Here is a 22,827-nt window from a genome sequence, read left to right as displayed (position 1 = left end):
AACTAAACAGTGAACCTAATACAAGACAGTAACTACAAACACTAAACAGTGAACCTAATACAAGACAGTCACTACAAACACTAAACAGTGAACCTAATACAAGACAGTCACTACAAACACTAAACAGTGAACCTAATACAAGACAGTCACTACAAACACTAAACAGTGAACCTAATACAAGACAGTCACTACAAACACCAAACAGTGAACCTAATACAAGACAGTAACTACAAACACTAAACAGTGAACCTAATACAAGACAGTCACTACAAACACTAAACAGTGAACCTAATACAAGACAGTAACTACAAACACTAAACAGTGAACCTAATACAAGACAGTCACTACAAACACTAAACAGTGAACCTAATACAAGACAGTAACTACAAACACTAAACAGTGAACCTAATACAAGACAGTCACTACAAACACTAAACAGTGAACCTAATACAAGACAGTAATTACAAACACTAAACAGTGAACCTAATACAAGACAGTAACTACAAACACTAAACAGTGAACCTAATACAAGACGGTCACTACAAACACTAAACAGTGAACCTAATACAAGACAGTAACTACAAACACTAAACAGTGAACCTAATACAAGACAGTAACTACAAACACTAAACAGTGAACCTAATACAAGACAGTAACTACAAACACTAAACAGTGAACCTAATACAAGACAGTCACTACAAACACTAAACAGTGAACCTAATACAAGACAGTAACTACAAACACTAAACAGTGAACCTAATACAAGACAGTAACTACAAACACTAAACAGTGAACCTAATACAAGACAGTAATTACAAACACTAAACAGTGAACCTAATACAAGACAGTAATTACAAACACTAAACAGTGAACCTAATACAAGACAGTAACTACAAACACTAAACAGTGAACCCAATACAAGACAGTAACTACAAACACTAAACAGTGAACCTAATACAAGACAGTCACTACAAACACTAAACAGTGAACCTAATACAAGACAGTAATTACAAACACTAAACAGTGAACCTAATACAAGACAGTAATTACAAACACTAAACAGTGAACCTAATACAAGACAGTAACTACAAACACTAAACAGTGAACCCAATACAAGACAGTAACTCTAATACAAGACAGTGAAACTCTAGACAGGGGAACATGAAAAAGAGTGAGAGAAGGGGAGAGAGAGCAAGATAAAGAGAAATAACATTAAGGGACAGAGAGACAAGGAACACGCATACTGAGACAGAGAGAGGGAGAGGTAGAGCAGGGGAGAACAGTCAATGGACAGGTGGCATGTTAGTTTTTATTAGGGATGTCCGATATTATCGGCCTACCGGTATTATCGGCCGATATTGGCATAAAAATGTGATATCGGAAAATATCGGTATCGGTTTTCAATTTTTTTTTTAACATTTATTTAACCTTTATTTACCCAGGCAAGCAAGTAAGAACAAATTATTATTTTATTTATTGTCAAAGTATGCATAATGTTGTGTTAATTACACGACAAGAGATATGTAAGGGATAATGTCATTGTCGCAAAATAATTGACCGACAAGAGTTTAAAATACCGAGGCGCAGCGCCGAGGTGTTTTAAATGTCAGTGAAGGTCAATTATTTTGCGACAATGATCGAGTATAGCTATACATTATCCCGCTTATTACATGGCTAACTTACTAACAATATACCGATTTTCATTTTACATCGACAAGACGAGATCAAATGCAGACGCAGTTCTGTTCTGGCTCCGCTGTCATCGTCACACACACTCCGCTGTCAGTGCAGCCGGCAGGTGTGTCTGATTGGCTGCACTGATGCAGTGCGTCAGTGGGCTTGATTGCGAACAGCTGCGCACAGCGGTCATTATTGTTCCTCAGAGGTCCGTTATCGAGTAATATCGGACCTCTGACGAGCGCTATTGACCAATCACAAGCAAGCATTTCGGTGAATGTGAAAACGCCATGTAATAAGTAATGTTAATTACCTGAAATTATTAAGTTTTGGGGGGGGGGGGGGGGGGGGGGGGACCCTGCATATATCGGTATCGGTTGATATCGGTATCGGAAATTAAGAGTCGGACAATATCGGTATATCGGTATAAAAGCCAATATCGAGCACCCCTTTTTTTTCTGTTTCTATTGTTGACAGTGGGGTAAAATAACAAAGTGAAATATCTGACATAGCATGATGTTAAGACACAGCTTTGAGAGACTATACAGAGGTATAGCGCTAAATTGCCTATGGTATTATGGTAACGTACAGTTTTGTGGATGGCACTGTTTGAGTGAATGGCGGCCATGGAGATAGTCTGCAGGGATTCTGTTGGAAGAGAAAGAAAGAGACAAGGCTATAATTACCTTCCAGACAGTAAGGTCCTATGAGGGACATTTCTACAAAAGCTACAGGAATCTCATTTCCTTGCTTTTTGAGTCTTTTAAAACATACGTTTTGGGCGCCAGACGCAGAGTACCGTTCAGTAACTCTACAGCAGATATCTCCAAAACTAAGCAAATCACACCAAAACTATCTGGGTGGATAGATATCAATGCCCCTTTAAGTTCAGATATTACTGGTGAACTGCCCCTTTAATAAGATGATAGATAACAATACAACAGCTACAGTGTGACTTACACACACACGCCACACAAGCACACTTATTACACACACACTGCTGCTAACATATACCTTGTATTGTATAGTTTGTATATATAGATAGAATATACGTTGTGTATTATGTTTAGTTTCGAGTTTTAGTTTATAGGGAGGTGTAGTCTGACGTCACTGGTTGTTCCACCCGTATAGGGATTTATCATTGGGAAAATCGATTATTGGCTATTGTAACAAATCTGCCGCATGGAAATTGAAAAGCTTTCCATTTTTGCACAAAATGAGTTCCCTTCTATCACTACCATTATTGTTTAAGCATTTTCAGTTGAAAAAAAATTTGGCGATTTTTTTTTATGATTAATTGCAAATATTTTCATGTTGAGCTATAGATTGTGGATGAATAAGCACAGAAAGGTACACCATGCAAATGTTAATGCTTTATTTGTTTTAAACGAGACAATGTAGAAATGGGCAATGGGGAAATACATTGCGTTGGACAGAGGGTGGAACACGGAAAACGGCAATGACGTAACCACTACGCCTCCCTATAGTCTATCGTTATTTTTATTTTTTTATCCACTTTTTCTCCCATTTTCTATTTTTCTCCCATCCCAATTTTCGTATCTTCCAATTCAACCCTCCCCTGTCTTTGAACGCCGTTTCTTGCCTCCCACAAGCCGGCTGTAATGTGGACTAAGCCATACATAGCACGAGTCCCCTCCGATACTCGAGGTAACAGCAGTCGCATCTTTCCACCTGCGCGGCTCGATCTTTCAGCGTCGGGGGTCTGGGCTTTGGAGGGGCCCCGCCCCCGTCGCTTCCTGATTCTACTGCGCAGGCGCACCAACCGACCTGTAGGAGTCGCTATCCACAACGCCTGATCCCCACCCATCAGTTTCCCTCCACCTAATACGGCCAATGTGTATTAGTACGGATGACCAGCTAAACTGAAAGCAATGTGGAGCGCTGGGCTCGAACAGGGAGGTGTTCCTGTTCGAGCCCAGTCTCCAGTATTCGTGGTGAGCGCCTTGCCCACCACACCACGTAGCCGCCCCTAGTCTATAGTTATTTATAGCTTTTTCAGTTTATAGTACAGTTATAGTTTGTATAGACAGAATATAGGTTGTGTATCATGTTTACAAATCACTATGGTTGAGGAGCCAGGAAAAACAAGCATCTCTCACGTTTTTCTGATAAAAGCAGGCAAGCGGTACCAGAGTCTCATGGCAAGCACAGAGAGACTCAGAAGGAGCTTCTATCCCCACCATCAGGATGGCTCAACGACAACAACACTATGTAACAAACCATCAAATACACTCACAGCACACACGTACACACTCACTTTAAATAAACAACTCACTGCAGCACCCACTTTAAACACTTTATATTTATTGGTAAAGAGATTGCACTACAACTCATACCTCATTTGCACCTTACCCTAAATTGTACCTCATCCCATTTCTGCATTGTACTGTATATTGTAACTCAGTAACTTCTCTACTCTGCATTGTATATTGCTGGTGATGATATTGTATATATGTATATTGAACACTTTTGTTTACACTTGTTTACGTACTTTTGACTTTCTATTTTATACTTATCTATTTTTACCTAGCACACTCTCAGGAGCAAAACAGAAAGAAGCATTTCATATAAAAGTATTCGGTATTTTTGTATGACAACTAATAAAGAAACTTGAAACTTGAAAAGCTGCGACAGTAAAATAATCTGAACAGTGGAACCACGTGACCTTTTCTTTACACGTCTCATCTCACAGACGACTCACTGTGAGCCTGGCTGTAGTCGGGGGCGTCTTCCGGCAGTTTCCTCAGGTAGTCTCTCAGCAGCATCTCGTAGCGAGGGACCCTCTGGATGGGCTCCAACATGTGGTGCTGCAGGGTCAGACTGCCGCACACCTCCATCCTCTGAGATACACAATACACCAAGAGTTTAGTCAGAGATCCACATTTGTTCAACTTTTCTGCGTCGTTTTTTTTTTTTATTGGTATTTTTTTTCCTCCTTTTTCCTCCGTTTTTTCTCCCATCCCAATGTTAGTCGTTATGCCAATTCCCAATCCCCTTCCTGGTCGCTGCGCACTTACCCCCCACAGTCGGTCTGGGAGAGTGGAGGCTATCACGTGCTTCCTCCGACACACGTCTAGCCAATCAACCTCTTCTTTTCACCTGGCAGCGCGGACTCTCACTGAGAGGGTGTAACGTGTGGAAGGATCACACTACCCCCCTTAGATCCTTTCGTCGCTGAGCAGGCGCCCCGACCGAACTGTAGGAGTCGCTGTTTACAACGACCCGGACCCACCCGCCAGCTTTCCCACCCCTAACACTGCCAATTGTGTTAGTATGAACGACCAGCCAAGCTGGTAGCAACACCGAGAGCTGGCGAGTGCCTTGCCCACTACACCACCTAGCCGCCCCTGGCGTCATTTTCTTTTTATGCGTTGTGGAATGTTGTGGGGGATTTTCTGTGAATTTCTTGTGAGGTTTTGTAAATTGAAAAAGTGCAAATAGAGATTCATAATAAAAATAATTTGTTCAACTTTGATAACGATTGAATGAATGAATGAATGAATGAATGAATCAACAATGCTCGGCTGAGATCACCAGTTGGTATCTCGGCTAACGGGACCGTGTGAGCAGCGGTGTGCCGGAGCCTCGTCAGCATCACCTGTACGTCCTGAATGATGTTCCTGAAGGCGGCGGAGCGCTCGCTCCACGTCGTCAGCAGCTCCATGGCCTGCTCAAAGTTGCCGATGTACTCGGCGTACATCCTCAGGAAGGGGGCGTGTTGCAGCATCACCTCCCCCAGGCCCGGCCGCTCCCACCTGCAGGGGGCGCATTAGAGGCTCAACGCTTTATTTGGTCGTTGAAGAAGATCAGAAACACTCTCATGAAGTTTGACACCAGTCGAATAACCGATACAAGTACCCGTACCGTTTTATTTTTTATTTCTTAGTTTAGTAGTTGTAAACTAAGTGTACTTATACTGTTTACAAACTGCTGGTGCCGTTTATATCAAGTTTACTACCGCTAGTCCTTTTTTTTTTTTTATTATTTTTTAAACACACATATAAACAAACATGACAACACACAATAAGATACACAAGCATTAATATACAGTGTATATCCAACGAAATTACCATTTATACCAATGTCTTATACAGGATATACCCCTAATACCTGTTATCTAAAAACCTACACACATATGCTCCAGCTCGAACCCCCCCCTCCCGGACCCCCTCTTGGATAGTACCTCCATTATCCCTCGCACCTAACCAGACACTACCATTATAAGCTCGCTTTTATTCTCTCCACCACTTCTAACCACATTGTCATTTTGGATTCATTGAGACCCAGAATTCTTGCTGTAGATATTTCTTGATAAATCACATCGAGATATGTAAGAAACCAAACTTTCCGGCACATTTTTTCCGGTTGAAACCAGCGTGATGCGATCAGTTTTTTAGCTACTGTGATACCCGATAAAACCAATCTCTTTAGCTGTGGATTTACTGCAAACTCAAAAACATCATTCAATAGTAATACAGAGGGGTGTACTGGTATATTCCAAGATACGAGTTTTGATAATTGTTGAGTCACATCTTTCCAGAATGTCTTAACTGGTGGGCAGTCCCAATACATGTGCATAAATGTCCCTTCGTCCCCATTTGTACATTGGGACTACCGCTAGTCCTATACAAATTAACTAGTACTAATGCTGCCAATACTACGACTACTATATTAACTCCTAGAATGAGTTCATGTGCCACCTGCCAGTGCTCCATGCAGTACTACTGCTGCTGCTAGTACTACTACTATTGATGAGGCTGCTGCTGCTACAACAATCACCCAGAATGGGTCATGATTAGGGATGTCCGGTATTATCGGCCGATATCGGCATTAAAATGTGATATCGGAAAATATCGGTATCGGTTTTCAATTTTTTTTCTTCTTACATTTCTATAACCTTTATTTAACCAGGCAAGCAAGTAAGAACAAATTCTGATTTTATTTATTGTCAAAAGTATGCATAATGTTGTGTTAATTCCACAACAAGAATTTGGGGGGGGGGGGGGGGGGGGGGGAACCCTGCATATATCGGTATCGGTCGATATCGGAAATTAAGAGTTGGACAATATCGGTATATCGGTATCGGTAAAAAAGCCAATATCGAGCATCCCTAATAAAGATCGCTCACCAGTGTTCCATGCAGGTCTCCAGGTCCGGCAGCAGGAACTGGCTGTGGAAGGAGTGTATGGAGGAGATGTTGGAGAAGATGTTCTTCACCACCTCCTGAGGGAACGAGCCTCGACCGGCCTCCTCAGTCAGACGCAAGCAGAACACCTGGGGTTGGGGGGGGGGGGTTCACAAAGCAGGATTACGCAGTTAGCCAGATATACCTTTCAAAATTCTTTATGCAATATAAAAAACTACGCACAGCATGGATTGTGCCGAGAGAGGACTTACAACAAGTTATCTGGCCGACATGCTAATCCTGCTTTGTGGAAAAACTCCCTTGGCAGATGCAGTTAGTCTAACACCACCACAACAACAACAACAACAACAACAACAACAACAACAACCCCCCCCCTCCCCTCCCCCCGCCCCCCCAGCCACCACGAGCATAGATATCTATAGAACACTAGATAGCTTAAGGCGGAGTCACCAGCGTCACTGAACCGCCGCCATCTTGGGAGAGTCAGCCTTGAGTGAGAGTGAGTGAGCTGCACAGACAAAAATACTCATAACTCGCTGAAATATTGACGGATTTACAAACGGGTTGGTTTGCTATAAACATCAAAGATGTAGTTATGATACTGCATACTTATAAAAAAAAATTTTTTAAAGATGTTTTTTTTTTACAAACCGCTTGAATCATAGCCACGTTAATAATGCTTGTAATAAACCAAACCGTTTGTAAATCCGTCAATATTTCAGCGAGTTATGAGTATTTTTGTCTGTGCAGCTCACTCACTCTCACTCAAGGCTGACCCCCGCAAGATGGCGGCGGTTCAGTGACGCTGGTCCGCCTTAAGCTATCTAGTGTTCTATAGATATCTATGACCACGAGTGCCAGCCAACACCCAACCCTTTCCAGGTCAAAGTCGGGAATATGTTTTTTGTCACACAGTCCCGATGAGCAGTCCAAAACACGCACACGCACACGTGAACAAACTAAGAAACAAAATGTGGCGGCAGGGTGGGAAATCTAGACCGGCAGCCTTTTCAAATGGGTAAGTACTGTGACCTGTAGTAGTAGCACGAGTCACGGATCTGAAGGGGGCTAAGAAACATCAGTGGGGATGCAGTGGCTTTCACATTTGTGAACACGCCGACGGTACCGACCCGGTCGAGCAGGTTGAGACGCGCCGCATAGGACCTCTCCGTCTGAAGGAGCTCACTGGCTATCCTAAACAGCGTCTTCTCTCGGCTCTGCTCCTTCACTCCTCCCTCTCTCCTCTCCTCCTCCTCCGTCTGCTCCTCTTCAAATCCTGGGAGCAGGGGAAACGAAGGAGGGGTCAAGTGATATCATAAAATCAGGAGGAGAAAAAACAAGGAGGGGGCGGGGCAGAAGAAGCGACTCAAACCAAGTGTTTAGGTGATCGTAGACGTTTCTGAACCACAAACATTGACCAAATACTGGCAAACCTTCATTATATACATCAACTTGCCAGTCGATATCCATTGCAGAGTGTTGATGTCAGATCTTCTGCGTCAGGCAGCTTAGTGACTTTCCATTTAATCCAAATTGTGATTCTGGTATACCATGCGATTCCGGCACCAATTTTTGCATACTAGAGTAATAACTAGTATCCAATTGTTTTTTTTAGGCCAGGAGCAGGACAGGATAAAAGTACACATGAAGATTGAAGGAAATGGATCTCAGCACACTGGATTATAGCTCCCAATACTTGACAATAACGACAAGAAAAAAGCAACGTTTCAACCAAACGGGGCCTTTTGATTATTTTTGCCCGATGGGCCCGTTGGGTTGAAAACATTGCTTTTTTCTGGGAGAGTGTTCCTCCGACCACCGTCCGCGTCGACACAAAGGTGTGTGGGAGACAACATGGTGGCCACCGGCGACGGCGGCCTTCTCTCCGGTTACCTTCTCCAGACGCCCGCCGAGTCCTTCCGTCCTCCGAAGACGTCCCCTTCCAGCGGGCGAATCCTCTCTCTCCCCCTTTCCTCGCGTCTTTCTCTCCCTTGCCGTTGACCAGCGTAGCCTCTCTCTCCAGGACTATACCCTTGACGCGTTCCCGGGAGCGCCCCTCGTCTCTGCGGTCAAGACCGGACAGCGCTCCGTCCGCGGCGGGTTCGAGTCTGCGGTAAGGCGGTGTTTTGACGTCGCCTGTAGTGGACGCGCCGGCACCGCAGTTGGGCGACCGCAGCTGTTTCAGGGGACAGCGCTCGGACTTCTCCACAGAAGGGCTGCTGCGGGAACAAGAAGAGAGCTGTTCAGGATTTAAGGTCCAGAATGTGAAACATGTCGTCTCTCTTTTGGACCCCAGCTGGATGCGATTTCAATCCCAATACCACAACGATGCTCGTTCCGATACTTGGTGTGAATGAAAACGTATAGACTAAATGTTAAATTTTTTTTGGTCAACAATGTTTCTATAAAAAGGCCTACGTTTACTAAATGTAAAAAGGCAATTTTTTTTATTTAATTTTTTTAACAATATCAACCCTTGATGTGACCCCTGGTCATTATAAATGAAGATATACAGCCATCATTAACTGTATCCTATGCGTTTCCATTTAGTTTGGTTCAGTAACGACACACTAGAATGGGGAAGGTGAGGCAACTAAACATACTGGGCCCCTTTCAGGATCACACCTGCACAGCATTCCAATGGAAAACCAAAAGGGTGCGGATATTGTACCGTGCCCACGGCACCCCAAAACTATTAGGTACATCACAGTGGAACACCTTTTAAAAAGAGATAATAGAGTAATCGATCACGGTAAAGAAAATAGCGGATTGAACTAAATTGATCCGACCACCTGCTCTCCTCGATGTGAGTGATCAGCTCCGCCACGCCACGGGGCATCCCGGGCCTCCCCTCCTCTCCCTCCATCCTGCCGCCAGGACTTCTGCGCTTTCCGAGCCAGGATCTAGCGTCTTCGGCCGGGCTGGAGGCCCACGCCTTCCCCTGGACAGGGCTGGGTGTGTGGAGTGGTCCTAGACCGTAGGCCGTTGGCGACGCGTGGCCGGGGCTACGGCCTCCTCTCCCTTCTCTCCAGGGGCTGTAGTTCTGAACACTCCTCTTGGCCGGACCGGGGATTCCTTTAGCTGGAGGCCTGACCGGTCCATGGGTCCCTGAACCATTTCTCGCAGGGATAATATGGGTCTGGGTCAACCCATTCACAAGAGCGCTCACCCCCGGGCTTCCTCTCAGAGGACTAGGAGTGTGATAGATGCTCCACGCCGGGCCGTTGCGAGCTGCCGACGCTCCGCCGCTGTGAGCGTTTAAGCCCTCCTTGTTAGGACTGCGGGCTGCAAGAGCTCCATTGACGGGCTGGACGACCTGTTGTCCTTTGATGGGACTGTGGCCTGTGTTCACCGGGCTCTGGAGGTGGGGCGGCTTAGGGGGCACTGGGAGGGAACAGACAGAGAGAGTGTGGGCGTGGGATTAATATCAGGCATCAGGGTTTCTCACTATAATTCATTCAGCGACAATAACACAGGGGGGGGGGGGGGGGGGGGGTGGACTAATACAAATTATCTTGTTTAAATTGTTTAATAATAATAATTTAAAAAGAGAGAAAAGAAAGAATAACGTTTCGGTCAAATAATGAAAATCTAGTAGATGTGAAACGGATGTTATAATTACAAAAATATGTGTTTTTAATATCTGTGTATCCAGTTTCTTAATTCCGGTAAAGTTGATCTTTTTGAGGTAACTTTATAGCAATGGTATACATGTTGTTCCAAGTTGTGTCCGCGTTCCTGCAGAGTGGTAACCAGGTTAACCCTTTCACTGCCACACGACAGCCGGTTAACCCTTTCACTGTGACAATACAGAAGGTTAGCCCTTTACCATCACACAACCGACGGCGATGCTCCAATTCGCGGAGCTAATGATGCTAATGATGGAGCATCGCCGTCGGTTGTGTGATAGTAAAGGGCTAACCTTCTGTCGTGTGGCAGTGAAAGGGTTAATATCGACCAGAAACACAGCAGGCCAGCCGTTACAGTTTGCCACACCTTCTGGTTTGGGGGATCTCCGGGCCGGGCTTCTCCCATTGGCCAGCTGCTTCCCGGGGGTCCCTGTGGGGCTCGGCTCCGACGGGGGGCTGATGGCGTCACCGGTGCTCCTGCAGCGACTGTACGCAACACACACACCACCACCGCGGCTCACAACTAAACAAACAAACAAACAATGTATTATGTCCACATTAGATTAGATTCAAAATAAATGCATCGTCACTGGATGTACAGAGTTGTAGTATAATAAATAAAGACAGTATGACTACTACTACTGGCCAGCAGCATAACTAGTAAGAGATGTACAGATAGTCCTGTGCAGGTACTGTAAGTAGAGACAGGTGAGGATAGATATATATATATATATACGGTATATACAGCATTATTGTACATGCCATCATACAGAGCTATGGGTTATGTGCAGGTGTACGTCGCAAGTATATAGAGTGGTTATATGCAGGTATATTCAGACAAAATTATCGGTATAAAATATAAATGTAAATATGTGATATTTACAGCACTGTTTATTGGGTTATTTTCCCACCTGGTTATACCTCCCCCTTTGTCTAATTGGACTCCAAGATATTGTTATCATTATTTGTATTTGTATTATTTGTATCCTGTATATAAAGGAGTATTGTCTTTTCTATGTGCAACCCTGAAGAAGGCACATTGTGGCAGATATCTTTTTTCTGTCCACATACAACATCCCCCCCCCCCCTTTCTGACTATAGACTGCCCTTTCATACGTGGCCACGGTGAAATAACCTCTCTTCTTATTGTTAATAAACGTTCTTCTTATTATTGATAATGACTCAGAATGATATTCTCCACTTGCACAACCTAAAAGTAGGCACTTCTGGCTGACTTCCGGTTGCCAATGGTACTTCCTGTCCCATCCAAATACATTGGTTTTAGCTACTTTTCTCCCCTTATTTAAACAACTTTGTCGTCACAGAGAGGCAATGAAACGTTTGTATTATTATAGTATAGAATGTATTTAATAAGCAAACGTTTGTCAGCAGGGTTTTTGGGCTGTATTTCATGTAAAAACGTTTACTGTTAGTTTCCTTGCTCAGCCAGCATAGCTAACAGAAGCTAGTGGTTAAACAGGCCGGATTAGCTTTGAGCTAACTATCTTTCCCGACCCATGTATTCATTCCATTCTAAACATAACGTTAGTTTACAAAACATGACCTAACGTTAGCTGGCTCCAGCAGATCGACAAGCTGCTGGAGCCAACCTAACGTTAGCTGGCTCCAGCAGATCGACAAGCTGCTGGAGCCAGCTAACGTTAGCTTGCTGAGGCTATTAGCACATCGACAAGCTGCTGGAGCTCCCCATGCTGGTTGAAGTGGAGCTAGGTAGCCAGCAGGCTAAATGCTCCGCGACGCTGAACTGCCTGGGCCGGTCTGTCTGTCGAATGCATCACAGTTAGACAGTAGCTACTGTTAGCTGCCCTTCCGGATTAGCTTTGAGCTAACTATCTTTCCCGACCCAACGTATTGTTTATAGTGCATTTCTTGCCACCTTATAGCATTTGTACATTTGTATGACAGTCTATAATGCTCCAGTGAGGTTTTTCCGGACGTTTTGGTAATGATTTTCAATAAAATCATATTTCTAAATGACAGGAAGTTGATAAACTGGCCGGAATAGCTTTGAGCTAACGATCTTTGCCGATGCATTCCATTCTAAACGTAACGTTAGTTGTTCAAAACATTACCCGTCTATATAATTTGTTCCTCAACGTTATATAGACGGGTCATGTTTTGTAAACTAACGTTATGTTTAGAATGGAATGAATACATGGGTCGGGAAAGATAGTTAGCTCAAAGCTAATCCGGAAGGGCAGCTAACAGTAGCTACTGTCTAACTGTGATGCATTTTCTGTTTGCAGTCCAATGTTCACCAAAACACACACCCACACACTTATAATTTGTTCCTCAACGTTATATAGACAGGTCATGTTTTGTAAACTAACGTTATGTTTAGAATGGAATGAATACATGGGTCGGGAAAGATAGTTAGCTCAAAGCTAATCCGGCCTGTTTAACCAATAGCTTCTGTTAGCTATGCTGGCTGAGCAAGGAAACTAACAGTAAACGTTTTTACATGAAATACAGCCCAAAAACCCTGCTGACAAACGTTTGCTTATTAAATACATTCTATACTATAATAATACAAACGTTTCATTGCCTCTCTGTGACGACAAAGTTGTTTAAATAAGGGGAGAAAAGTAGCTAAAACCAATGTATTTGGATGGGACAGGAAGTACCATTGGCAACCGGAAGTCAGCCGGAAGTGCCTACTTTCAGGTTGTGCAAGTGGAGAATAGTAAACAGCTCATCGTTTAGTCCTTTAATATTTCCCATTACAGTTGTTTTGGCTTTTATTCCATTTTAATAACCTACTCAATGTCACCGAGCGGCACTGCAGAATTACCCTACTCTTGGAATTCGGAAAAGTGCATTACCGGCCAGATCCTCGTAGGGGCGCGGTCTCGATAATGCAGTGTTCCCTGTGGCAGAACGGTGTTTTATTTATTTTTTATGTTGAACAGTGTTTCCTATTAGGCTGAAGCTATGCGTGTAGCATGTAGCATGGAATACGTTTTGGGAGCTGAATCAAAGGAATATAGGCGCATCAGCCAATTGACATATGGATCTACCAGATGGCGATCGATAACTGGGGAATCCTTTTTGCAGTCCAACCGGCCCACGGTAAGAACTTTTTCACGTAAATTACACGCTGATCAGGCCTTGCTTTGATAGCCATCCACCCGGTCAGCGAATACGGCTAATGCCGTTATTGGTAATCAATAATCAGAAACGACGTCCCCCCCCCCCCCTTTCATGCATTCATGGTGGAACATGATGACGATCATATGCATTTTGATTTTTAGCTCTAGCTTCTGTAGGGCCGAAAAACGCCATTCGATTTAACGTTATTAGCTTAGCAGCCTGTATCTCGTTTTGCAGGAAATATACCAGACCAATCCCATATAACGCTTATATTCAAGACGCTATAAAATGGGAACGTATTGATGAAAAAATTATTTCTTTAAGTCATTTTGAAGGGACGGTTTATGGTGTCAATTGACAATGAGAATGGACAGATAGCAATACTATACTACAAACAGCCTCACGCACAATGAAAGTTTGTTTTGATTTGCTGGCCGTATAGACGGATCCAAATGGCCCCGAATGTGTTAAGCAGAGAGAATCTGAATCCGAGAGCACAGGGGGGTGAGACCGGGGGGGTGAGACCGACCAGGGGGTGAGACCGACCAGGGGGTGAGACCAGGGGGTGAGACCGACCAGGGGGTGAGACCAGGGGGGTGAGACCAGGGGGGTGAGACCAGTTAGCTGCTAGATGTGGAGAATGATTATGTTTGATTGTTGGCCATTTGAAGGATTTGTCCAAATTGTGGCACATTTAGATGTTTAGTATAAAGTACAAGGGTGTAATATACTAGACAAGAGGGAGCCTTTTCCACAAATATATATATATATTACTGTCCCATCTCTTGAGTCACGAGGTCAGAGGAGTTTGATCATATTTACTGAAGATGACCAGATAATGTTGACATTTAAAAAACACAATACATGATCATGCTATGTATTTTATGTGGCGTGTTAAAACAATAAATAAGAAAATGTTCTAAAGAAATAATGATGAAATTGAGAAGTTTGGACTTTATCAAATAAAAATGTTTGTCATTACAAAGTGTCCAGTACCAAAAAGTACCGTTGCGTAAAGATACCGATTTCCAGGAACTGGTATCGGTTAAAATGTGAACGGTACCAAACTCCAGCAATAAGTAACACATACAGATAATTTCTTCTACTTATTTAACCCTTTCACTGCCACACGACAGCCGGTTAACCCTTTCACTGTGACAATACAGAAGGTTAGCCCTTTACTGTCACACAACCGACGGCGATGCTCCATCATTAGCATCATTAGCTCCGCATCCGCCGTCGGTTGTGCGATAGTAAAGGGCTAACCTTCTGTCGTGTGGCAGTGAAAGGGTTAAACTATCCCCCCCACAAGGTTTGACCCTTCTTAGTCCATTAATGGGTCTGTTTTGGAACGAGTTATCTCCTGTCAAAGTTTTTTTTTTATCCACTTTTTCTCCCATTTTCTATATTTTCTCCCATCCCAATTTCGTATCATCCAATTCAACCCTCCCCCGTCACGAACGCTGTTTCTTGCCTCCCACAAGCCGACTGCAATGTGGACTAAGTCATACATAGCACAAGTCCCCTCCGGTACTTGAGGTAACAGCAGTCGCATCTTTTCACCTGCGCAGCTCGATCTCTCAGTGGCGAGGAGTAACGCGTGGGAGGCTCACGCTGCCCCCGACACTTCCTGATTCTACTGCGCAGGCGCACCAACCGACCTGTAGGAGTCGCTGTCCACAACGCCCGATCCCCACCCATCAGTTTCCCACCCCCTAATACGGCCAATGTGTATTAGTACGGACGACCAGCTAAACTGAAAGCAAATGTGGAGCGCTGGGCTCGAACAGGCGATCCCAGCGTCTCCAGATTTCGTGGCGAGCGCCTTGCCCACTACGCCACGTAGCCGCCCTTTATCTCCTGTCAAAGTTATAAGCACATCTCTGAATGAATGAAAACTTTATTTAACAGATTGCAGAATGGGTACAATACAGTACGGCTTAATACACACAATTGTTAAGGGGATGCAGACCAGAGAAAGACTTTAGTCTTGTTTACATCAGGGTCCCCCATTTTCAATTCGTAGTGGCATTTATGACATACACAACATACATGACATCATGACATTTATGGCATAGGGACATACATGACATACAGGTGTATATAGTACTGTTACATTAAGTGACATATACGATATGCAAATATACATTACTGTTACCCAGAGATCCTAACAGAAAATATATACATATGATGGGGAGGAGACTGTACATTAGCAGGGGGTGGGTGGGCGGGAGAGAGAGAAATATACATACGGTGGGGAGAGAATATATACATACGGAGGGGAGGAAACAGTCTATTAGGAGGGGGTGGGGGGGGTTGGACATTTACGGTAGCCAGTTTCGAATTGCAGCCTCCCGTAGGTGCTCTTTAAGAGCGGCTCTGGTAAGCATGAGATTTAAAAGAGGTCTTACACAATGACAAACACAATACTCGTCTCTTACACATTAATCCATGACTATTCCGCTGACGTACAGGAATAGGGAAATGCATTTAGCTGAAGTAAGAAAACCACATGTACTATTGCTGTGGTGTGGCCGTTGAGCATAGCGTGGTTCAGATGAGTTCCTTCCTCTTCCAAACCCTGAACACGTTACCAGACACACATGATACAGTACGTAAACACACTCAGAGAACACGTTACCACACAGACATGATACAGTACGTAAACACACTCAGAGAACACGTTACCACACAGACATGATACAGTACGTAAACACACTCAGAGAACACGTTACCACACACACATGATACAGTACGTAAACACACTCAGAGAACACGTTACCCCACACATGATACAGTACGTAAACACACGCAGAGAACACGTTACCACACACACATGATACAGTACGTAAACACACTCAGAGAACACGTTACCACAGACATGATACAGTACGTAAACACACTCAGAGAACACGTTACCACACAGACATGATACAGTAAAACACACTCAGAGAACACATTACCACACAGACATGATACAGTACGTAAACACACTCAGAGAACAAGTTACCACACAGACATGATACAGTAAAACACACTCAGAGAACACGTTACCACACAGACATGATACAGTACGTAAACACACTCAGAGAACACGTTACCACACAGACATGATACAGTACGTAAACACACTCAGAGACAGGTCTAGTGTAGAACAGTGACAGGTGGGTGCGAAAGTTGTATTTTCCATGTTGGCGCTGAACCATTCGCAAAAAAATTTACGAACTAAAACGAAAACGAACGAAAAAAAAAAGAACAGAAAAAAGAACACAAAAAAATGAACTAACTAAAACGAAAACGCAAAAAAACGAACGAAGTAAAACAAAAACGCAAAAAACAATCGAACAAAAAACGGAAACGCAAAAAAAATTACGCAAGAAAATGAACGAACTAAAACAAAAACGCAAAAAAACGAACGCAAAAAAAAGAACGAACTAAAACGAAAAAAAAATAAACTAAAACGGAAACAAAAAAAAAAAAAAAAAACTAAAACAAAAACGCAAAAAAACGAACGAACTAAAACGGAAACGCAAAAAAAATAACGCAAAAAAACGAACGAAGTAAAACAAAAACGCAAAAAAACGAACGAACTAGAACGGAAAAACAAAAAATAACGCAAAAAAACGAACGAAGTAAAACAAAAACGCAAAAAAACGAACAAACTAAAACGCCAAAAAAAACGCAATAAAACGAACGAAGTAAAATAAAAACCCAAAAAAACGAACGAACTAAAACGGAAACGCAAAAAAAATAACGCAAGAAAATGAACAAACTAAAACAAAACCACAAACATGATACAGTACGTAAACACACTCAGAGAACACGTTACCACACAGACATGATACAGTACGTAAACACACTCAGAGAACACGTTACCACACAAACATGATACAGTACGTAAACACACTCAGAGAACACGTTAAACACACAGAGAACACGTTACCACAAACATGATACAGTACGTAAACACACTCAGAGAACACGTTACCACAAACATGATACAGTACGTAAACACACGCAGAGAACACGTTACCACACAGACATGATACAGTACGTAAACACACTCCCAGAACACGTTACCACAAACATGATACAGTACGTAAACACACTCAGAGAACATGTTACCACACACACATAATACTAGGGCTGACCTTCGAATTTTTTTTTGGCAATCGAAGCTTCGGGGCCGAGCTTCGATTTTAATTCGAAGCTTTGAATAATTTTTTTTATATATATATATATATTTTTTTTTTTAAATCTTATGTTGTGGGACTTGTACAGCACTTTGGTAAACTTTGTTGTTTTTAAATGTGCTCTATAAATAAAGTGGATTGGATTAATGAATTAAGTAGCTCCTTTCGTGACTGTGACGCAGCCAACACAGTGTGATTTAATTCAAGGTGGATCGCTGTTGTCGTTTGAACAACTTCAGATTTCATGGGAACTACCAATCCCCCAAATCAAGAATGTTTAAGATGAATGAAGTAAGATTTTGATTATTTGAAATATGGCCTGTGTAGACTAAACTATGCACAGAATTATGTCAGTCTACAAGGTCCGGATTCTACATGGTCCGGCAATGTAGACCTTGTAGACTCCACTACAGACCAATTATCAGTGAATGTTCATGCATTTTTAAGAAGGGCTACTTCCACAAAAAAACAAAGAACTCACCAAAACATCTCAGTAGCACCTTATCTAAATGTTCTATTTCATATATGGAGATTCATATTTATTTATGTATTGCATGCATTTCTACATTTTATTTCCTATTTTGTTTATTCATCCCAGTATCTTTCTTTCTTATGTGTGGAATTCTACAAGGCATTTACATTCACATTTACATTTAGTCATTTAGCTGACGCTTTTATCCAAAGCGACTTACAAGTTCTGTACGACAGGTCATCAGGAAGGAAGGGCACAACTCTATCAGCTGAGGAACAATATTCATCAAAGTGTTGCGTGTTACAGTGTAGGTTAGTTTATTAGGACAAGTGCATGACAGTAAGGTTAGTTAGGGTTAGATTTTTTTTATTTTATTTTAAAATTTTTATTTCAGATAATGGTTGAAGAAGTGAGTCTTTAGTCGACGGCGAAAGATTGGATGGGATTCGGCTGTCCTAACTGGGGTGGGTAGTTCATTCCACCATTGTGGAGCAAGGACTGAGAATAGGCGTGTAGGTGGTGTATATTTGTTTGAGGATGATATCCTTCAAACAGGCAATAGTGATGATATAATTTGGGCAGTGCTGAGCTGGGTTACTTTCCTCCAGTGTATTTGTCCCCCGGCCCCACCCAATGGCCCCATGCACACACACACCTAAGTAAAAATTTAAATAAAAAAAAAAAGTTGAAAAAGAAATGTTTGAATTTTTTTTCTTTTTCTTTTCTAAATTAAGTATTTAAGACAGCCCTACATGATACAGTACGTAAACGCACGCAGAGAACACGTTACCACACAAACATGATACAGTACGTAAACGCACTCAGAGAACACGTTACCACACAAACATGATACAGTACGTAAACGCACTCAGAGAACACGTTACCACACAAACATGATACAGTACGTAAACACACTCAGAGAACACGTTACCACAAACATGATACAGTACGTAAAGCGTAAACACACGCAGAGAACACGTTACCACACAAACATGATACAGTACGTAAACGAACTCCGAGAACACGTTACCACACACACATGATACAGTACGTAAACGAACTCAGAGAACACGTTACCACACACACATGATACAGTACGTAAACGCACTCAGAGAACACGGTACCACACAGACTGTTTTGCTAACGTGTCAACACCAGCATTATTTCAGATGTGGTGGAGAGAAGACCCCAAAAGTCGACACCTCCTCCACAGTATTGAGATTTTATTCGGAGATGTGATCTACACAAGTATAGAAATATGTATTTAGCAAGTTTGCAGATTGTTCCAAAATCTGTCCCAGAGTTGTGAACCATCATCAGGAGCAGCCCTTTGGTCGTCTGCGTGTTGGAAATATTACTTCCGGTTATAAAGTTATTAGATAAAACACATTTTCTTTTTCTACCGACAACCTATACATTAACATGTGACAATCTCCAAGGTTCACTTCCCCTCCGCTCCACAAGGAGACACCACCACAAGGTGTTCAGTGGCACCTGTGGTAGCACTGACCTCACTTCCTCCCATTACACCCAGGACTCTCTCTCTCATTCTCCTTTTTGTCTTCAACACATGCACAGCAGGCCTAACCATAGCAATCAACCTGAAAACAGCATACCATCATTATCCAGCAAAATAAAATGGATATTGATTGCAACCCTTCTTCTCCTGGTGGTTTGTGGCTCCAGTCTGAAATTTAAAACCTAACTGTTACGAAGGATCAGATTAAACCGAATATATATATTTATTTATGGATATATATTGAATAGTATTTGTATGTCGTTTGATATCCCTTGTATATTCCTTGTACATATACACGGAATATCCCTTTAGCCTACTATAGCCCATAATAGTTCATTCTCTTATTGGACAAAGGACCAGGCGCCAGGGGACCAGCCCATGGCGTCAAGTTCAAAGGTACCGACGAGACATGTCCGTACTAGCCCCGGCTCCGCTCAGGGATACGGCTACCGAAATGAGAGTGGCACTATTTGTTCACCGTGCATATAAATATGGCGCAAGTAAATGTAGAAGTCCCTTACCCTTCTTCCCAACTTAGTAACAGAACGTGAAGCCTCACCCACGATACGACGTGCGGTGAAGTATGGCCTGTTTGGCCTTAGAATCGCATTGAGACCTCGTGCGAATTAATAACTGAATTGTCAGAGTTTGGCACTGTACCGTCGAGTGCGACGTATTTCTATTAAGTAATAATAGTCTATCGTGTATGGTGCATCGTGCGGTTAGAGTTCTAAAGTGACCAGCATCTCCAACGCTTCCTCGTGTTATCTAGAGTCTTATCCAGGTTGGGCCGACCACATGGCGCTTTCATCCGAGGAGATCTAGGCGAGGACCGAGGGACATGTACACTGGATTACCTACCCGACGACTGCTGAGCCCTATGCGGCTGGAATATATATTTGCTTTGGTACTGTGATTTGTGGAGCGGATAATCGCCGACGCCTGTGAGTGTTGGATTTACCCCCGAGAGGAGTCAAGTTGAGTCGGCGCTCAGAGAGACTGAGGTCGCCTAGCTTCTTCTTCATTGTGGAGCTACAGCCTACAAGAGAACCAAGGTGTATTCATCTGCGGATCAAGAGTCTATTGCACTGTCTTCTGTACTTGAAGTCTCCATAGATATCGTTGACCAGACGGTCTACTACCGACGGCTCTCCTACCCCCCCTACCGGCTTACAACCGGGAGGACCCCCTCCAGTATATCCCGCTATATCATTAAGTGTACCATAGATGTAATTCCCTAAGAGCCAGGTTGTATACTTGCTTCCTGCGTAACCAGAGATTGGACATTCAGTGTTGATTTGCCTACGAGTACTCATTTGCCTTACAAGTGCATTCAAATGATAAATGTAAGATAAATATACTATGTACCTTTTGCTCCATTAAATATTTGATTATTACCTTTGACTGGAACCGATTTCATTGTGGAAAGTGTTCATCATATTTAGATATCGTGTACTGTATGGCCAGTAGTTAAAGTACATAAAGCGGTAGTGGTTTAATGATACCATACTTATCAATACAGTCAGGGAATTGTACCCCTCAGTTACACTAACAAACATGTGAAATGCCCCTTTTTAAATGACTGTGTGGCACAGCGGAACAACAACACAATTATCTACTCATGCACAATAGAGAGCATCCTGACTGGTAACATCACCTCCTGGTTTGGGAATAGCACCGCACAAGACCGCAGCAGACTACAGAGTGACCCGTTCATACCTCATTTGCACCCTAACCAAAGTTGTGTACCTCTGCATTCTACCTCACTGTTACTCATTTAACTCTGTATTGTATATTGACTTTACCTACTTTATTTTTTTACTTCTCTTTACTGTATGTACAGTAGCACAGTCTTGGGGGCTCATAAGAAACAAGCATTTCATTATAAAGTATTCTGTATTTTGTTCTGACAAATAAAAACAAACTTGAACTTGCATTGTGTAACATTCACGTCTCCCACCCAGATTTTTACTGTCAGTCCGGGGGACCGAACCAGCAACCTTCTGGTCACAAGCCCGCTTCTCTAAGTTTTATGCCAAATAAACGCTCCCCCAAATAAATAGAATAAAGTATTTTATTCTATAGTTAACTTTTTTGGAGGTTTAAACTGAATCCCACAGCCATGAGAAGCACAGACCGCGCATCACAACATTCATTACCGTTTCAATATCCCTGGGAAGTTCCGTACAACCATAACACTTGCAGTCAGAACATGACTGTGGCTCCTGTAACAGTAGCTCAAAAGGTACAGTACAGATTGGTCAAGGTTAGAGGGGGATCCAGTCCCCCACTGGGGACACACTAATGCTAAAAATGTATTGATTTTATTGATGGATTAAAAACACACAACACGGATCCAAAGGATAACATGAGAAAGAGTAAAACCCTTATTTCCGTCATGGTCCCAGGGCTGTTGGGCCACAACAAAAACACGACAATAACACAAAACACATACATTTAAAACATTATAAGACTAACCTATCGCTAAAATCGTATACCCCACAATAACTAAAAACTGATTGAACTATAGGGGGCTATTCCTCTATTCTGTCCATGAGCCACTTCCTGACGCTTCTCTTGAAGCTGTGGAGGCTCACTCATGGTGCCGTAAGGTGGTTTAACCAAACACCACCGTGTAATACATAATAATATCCTCTTATCCCCAACGACTGCTAGTGCTAACACTTACTGATGAGACAGATAATGCTTTGCTTACCTGCAACTGGTCCCGACCACATCCAAGGAACATCCAGTACTAACTTTCATAAAAAAAAGGACAGAAGCGAGTGCTCAGCATGGAAAGTGTGACTGGGTAACATTGGTCATGTGCACATCTCTCCCTCTCCCTCCCACCGGCAGTTCCTCTTCACACTTCTGCTATTTACGCTCCACATTCTCTCCCGACTGAGCTTTTACTCTTTTCGGTCAGCATGTTGTAATGTATGTAAAGCAGGGCTTTCCCTGTTTTAGTGGTATACAGTGGTACGAGTGTTGTCAAAAATATCGAAAAATCGCTACATATTGATTCTGAATATTTAAAACGGTTTCAATACTCATTT

General features: G+C 42.8%; 1 protein-coding gene across 1 annotated transcript in view; it reads right to left on the bottom strand.

Moving 5' to 3' along the window:
- Positions 1-22,559, bottom strand: part of LOC311241691 (FYVE, RhoGEF and PH domain-containing protein 4-like) — a 46,036-nt gene extending 23,477 nt beyond the window's left edge. The window contains exons 1-9 of the mRNA XM_084330571.1: positions 22,485-22,559; positions 10,841-10,996; positions 9,637-10,228; positions 8,738-9,063; positions 7,975-8,120; positions 6,827-6,972; positions 5,297-5,453; positions 4,400-4,538; positions 2,267-2,325 (exon numbers count right to left, since the gene is read on the bottom strand). Coding sequence (XP_084186697.1) covers positions 2,267-2,325; positions 4,400-4,538; positions 5,297-5,453; positions 6,827-6,972; positions 7,975-8,120; positions 8,738-9,063; positions 9,637-10,228; positions 10,841-10,996; positions 22,485-22,506 — 1,743 coding nt within the window. The 5' untranslated portion in view covers positions 22,507-22,559. The remainder of the gene's footprint in view (positions 1-2,266; positions 2,326-4,399; positions 4,539-5,296; positions 5,454-6,826; positions 6,973-7,974; positions 8,121-8,737; positions 9,064-9,636; positions 10,229-10,840; positions 10,997-22,484) is intronic.
- Between the last annotated feature and the right edge of the window lie 268 nt (positions 22,560-22,827).

Source organism: Notolepis coatsorum, assembly GCF_963971535.1.
Source record: "Notolepis coatsorum genome assembly, chromosome: 15".
Taxonomy (NCBI): domain Eukaryota; kingdom Metazoa; phylum Chordata; class Actinopteri; order Aulopiformes; family Paralepididae; genus Notolepis; species Notolepis coatsorum.
This window is presented reverse-complemented; position numbering and strand designations above follow the sequence as displayed.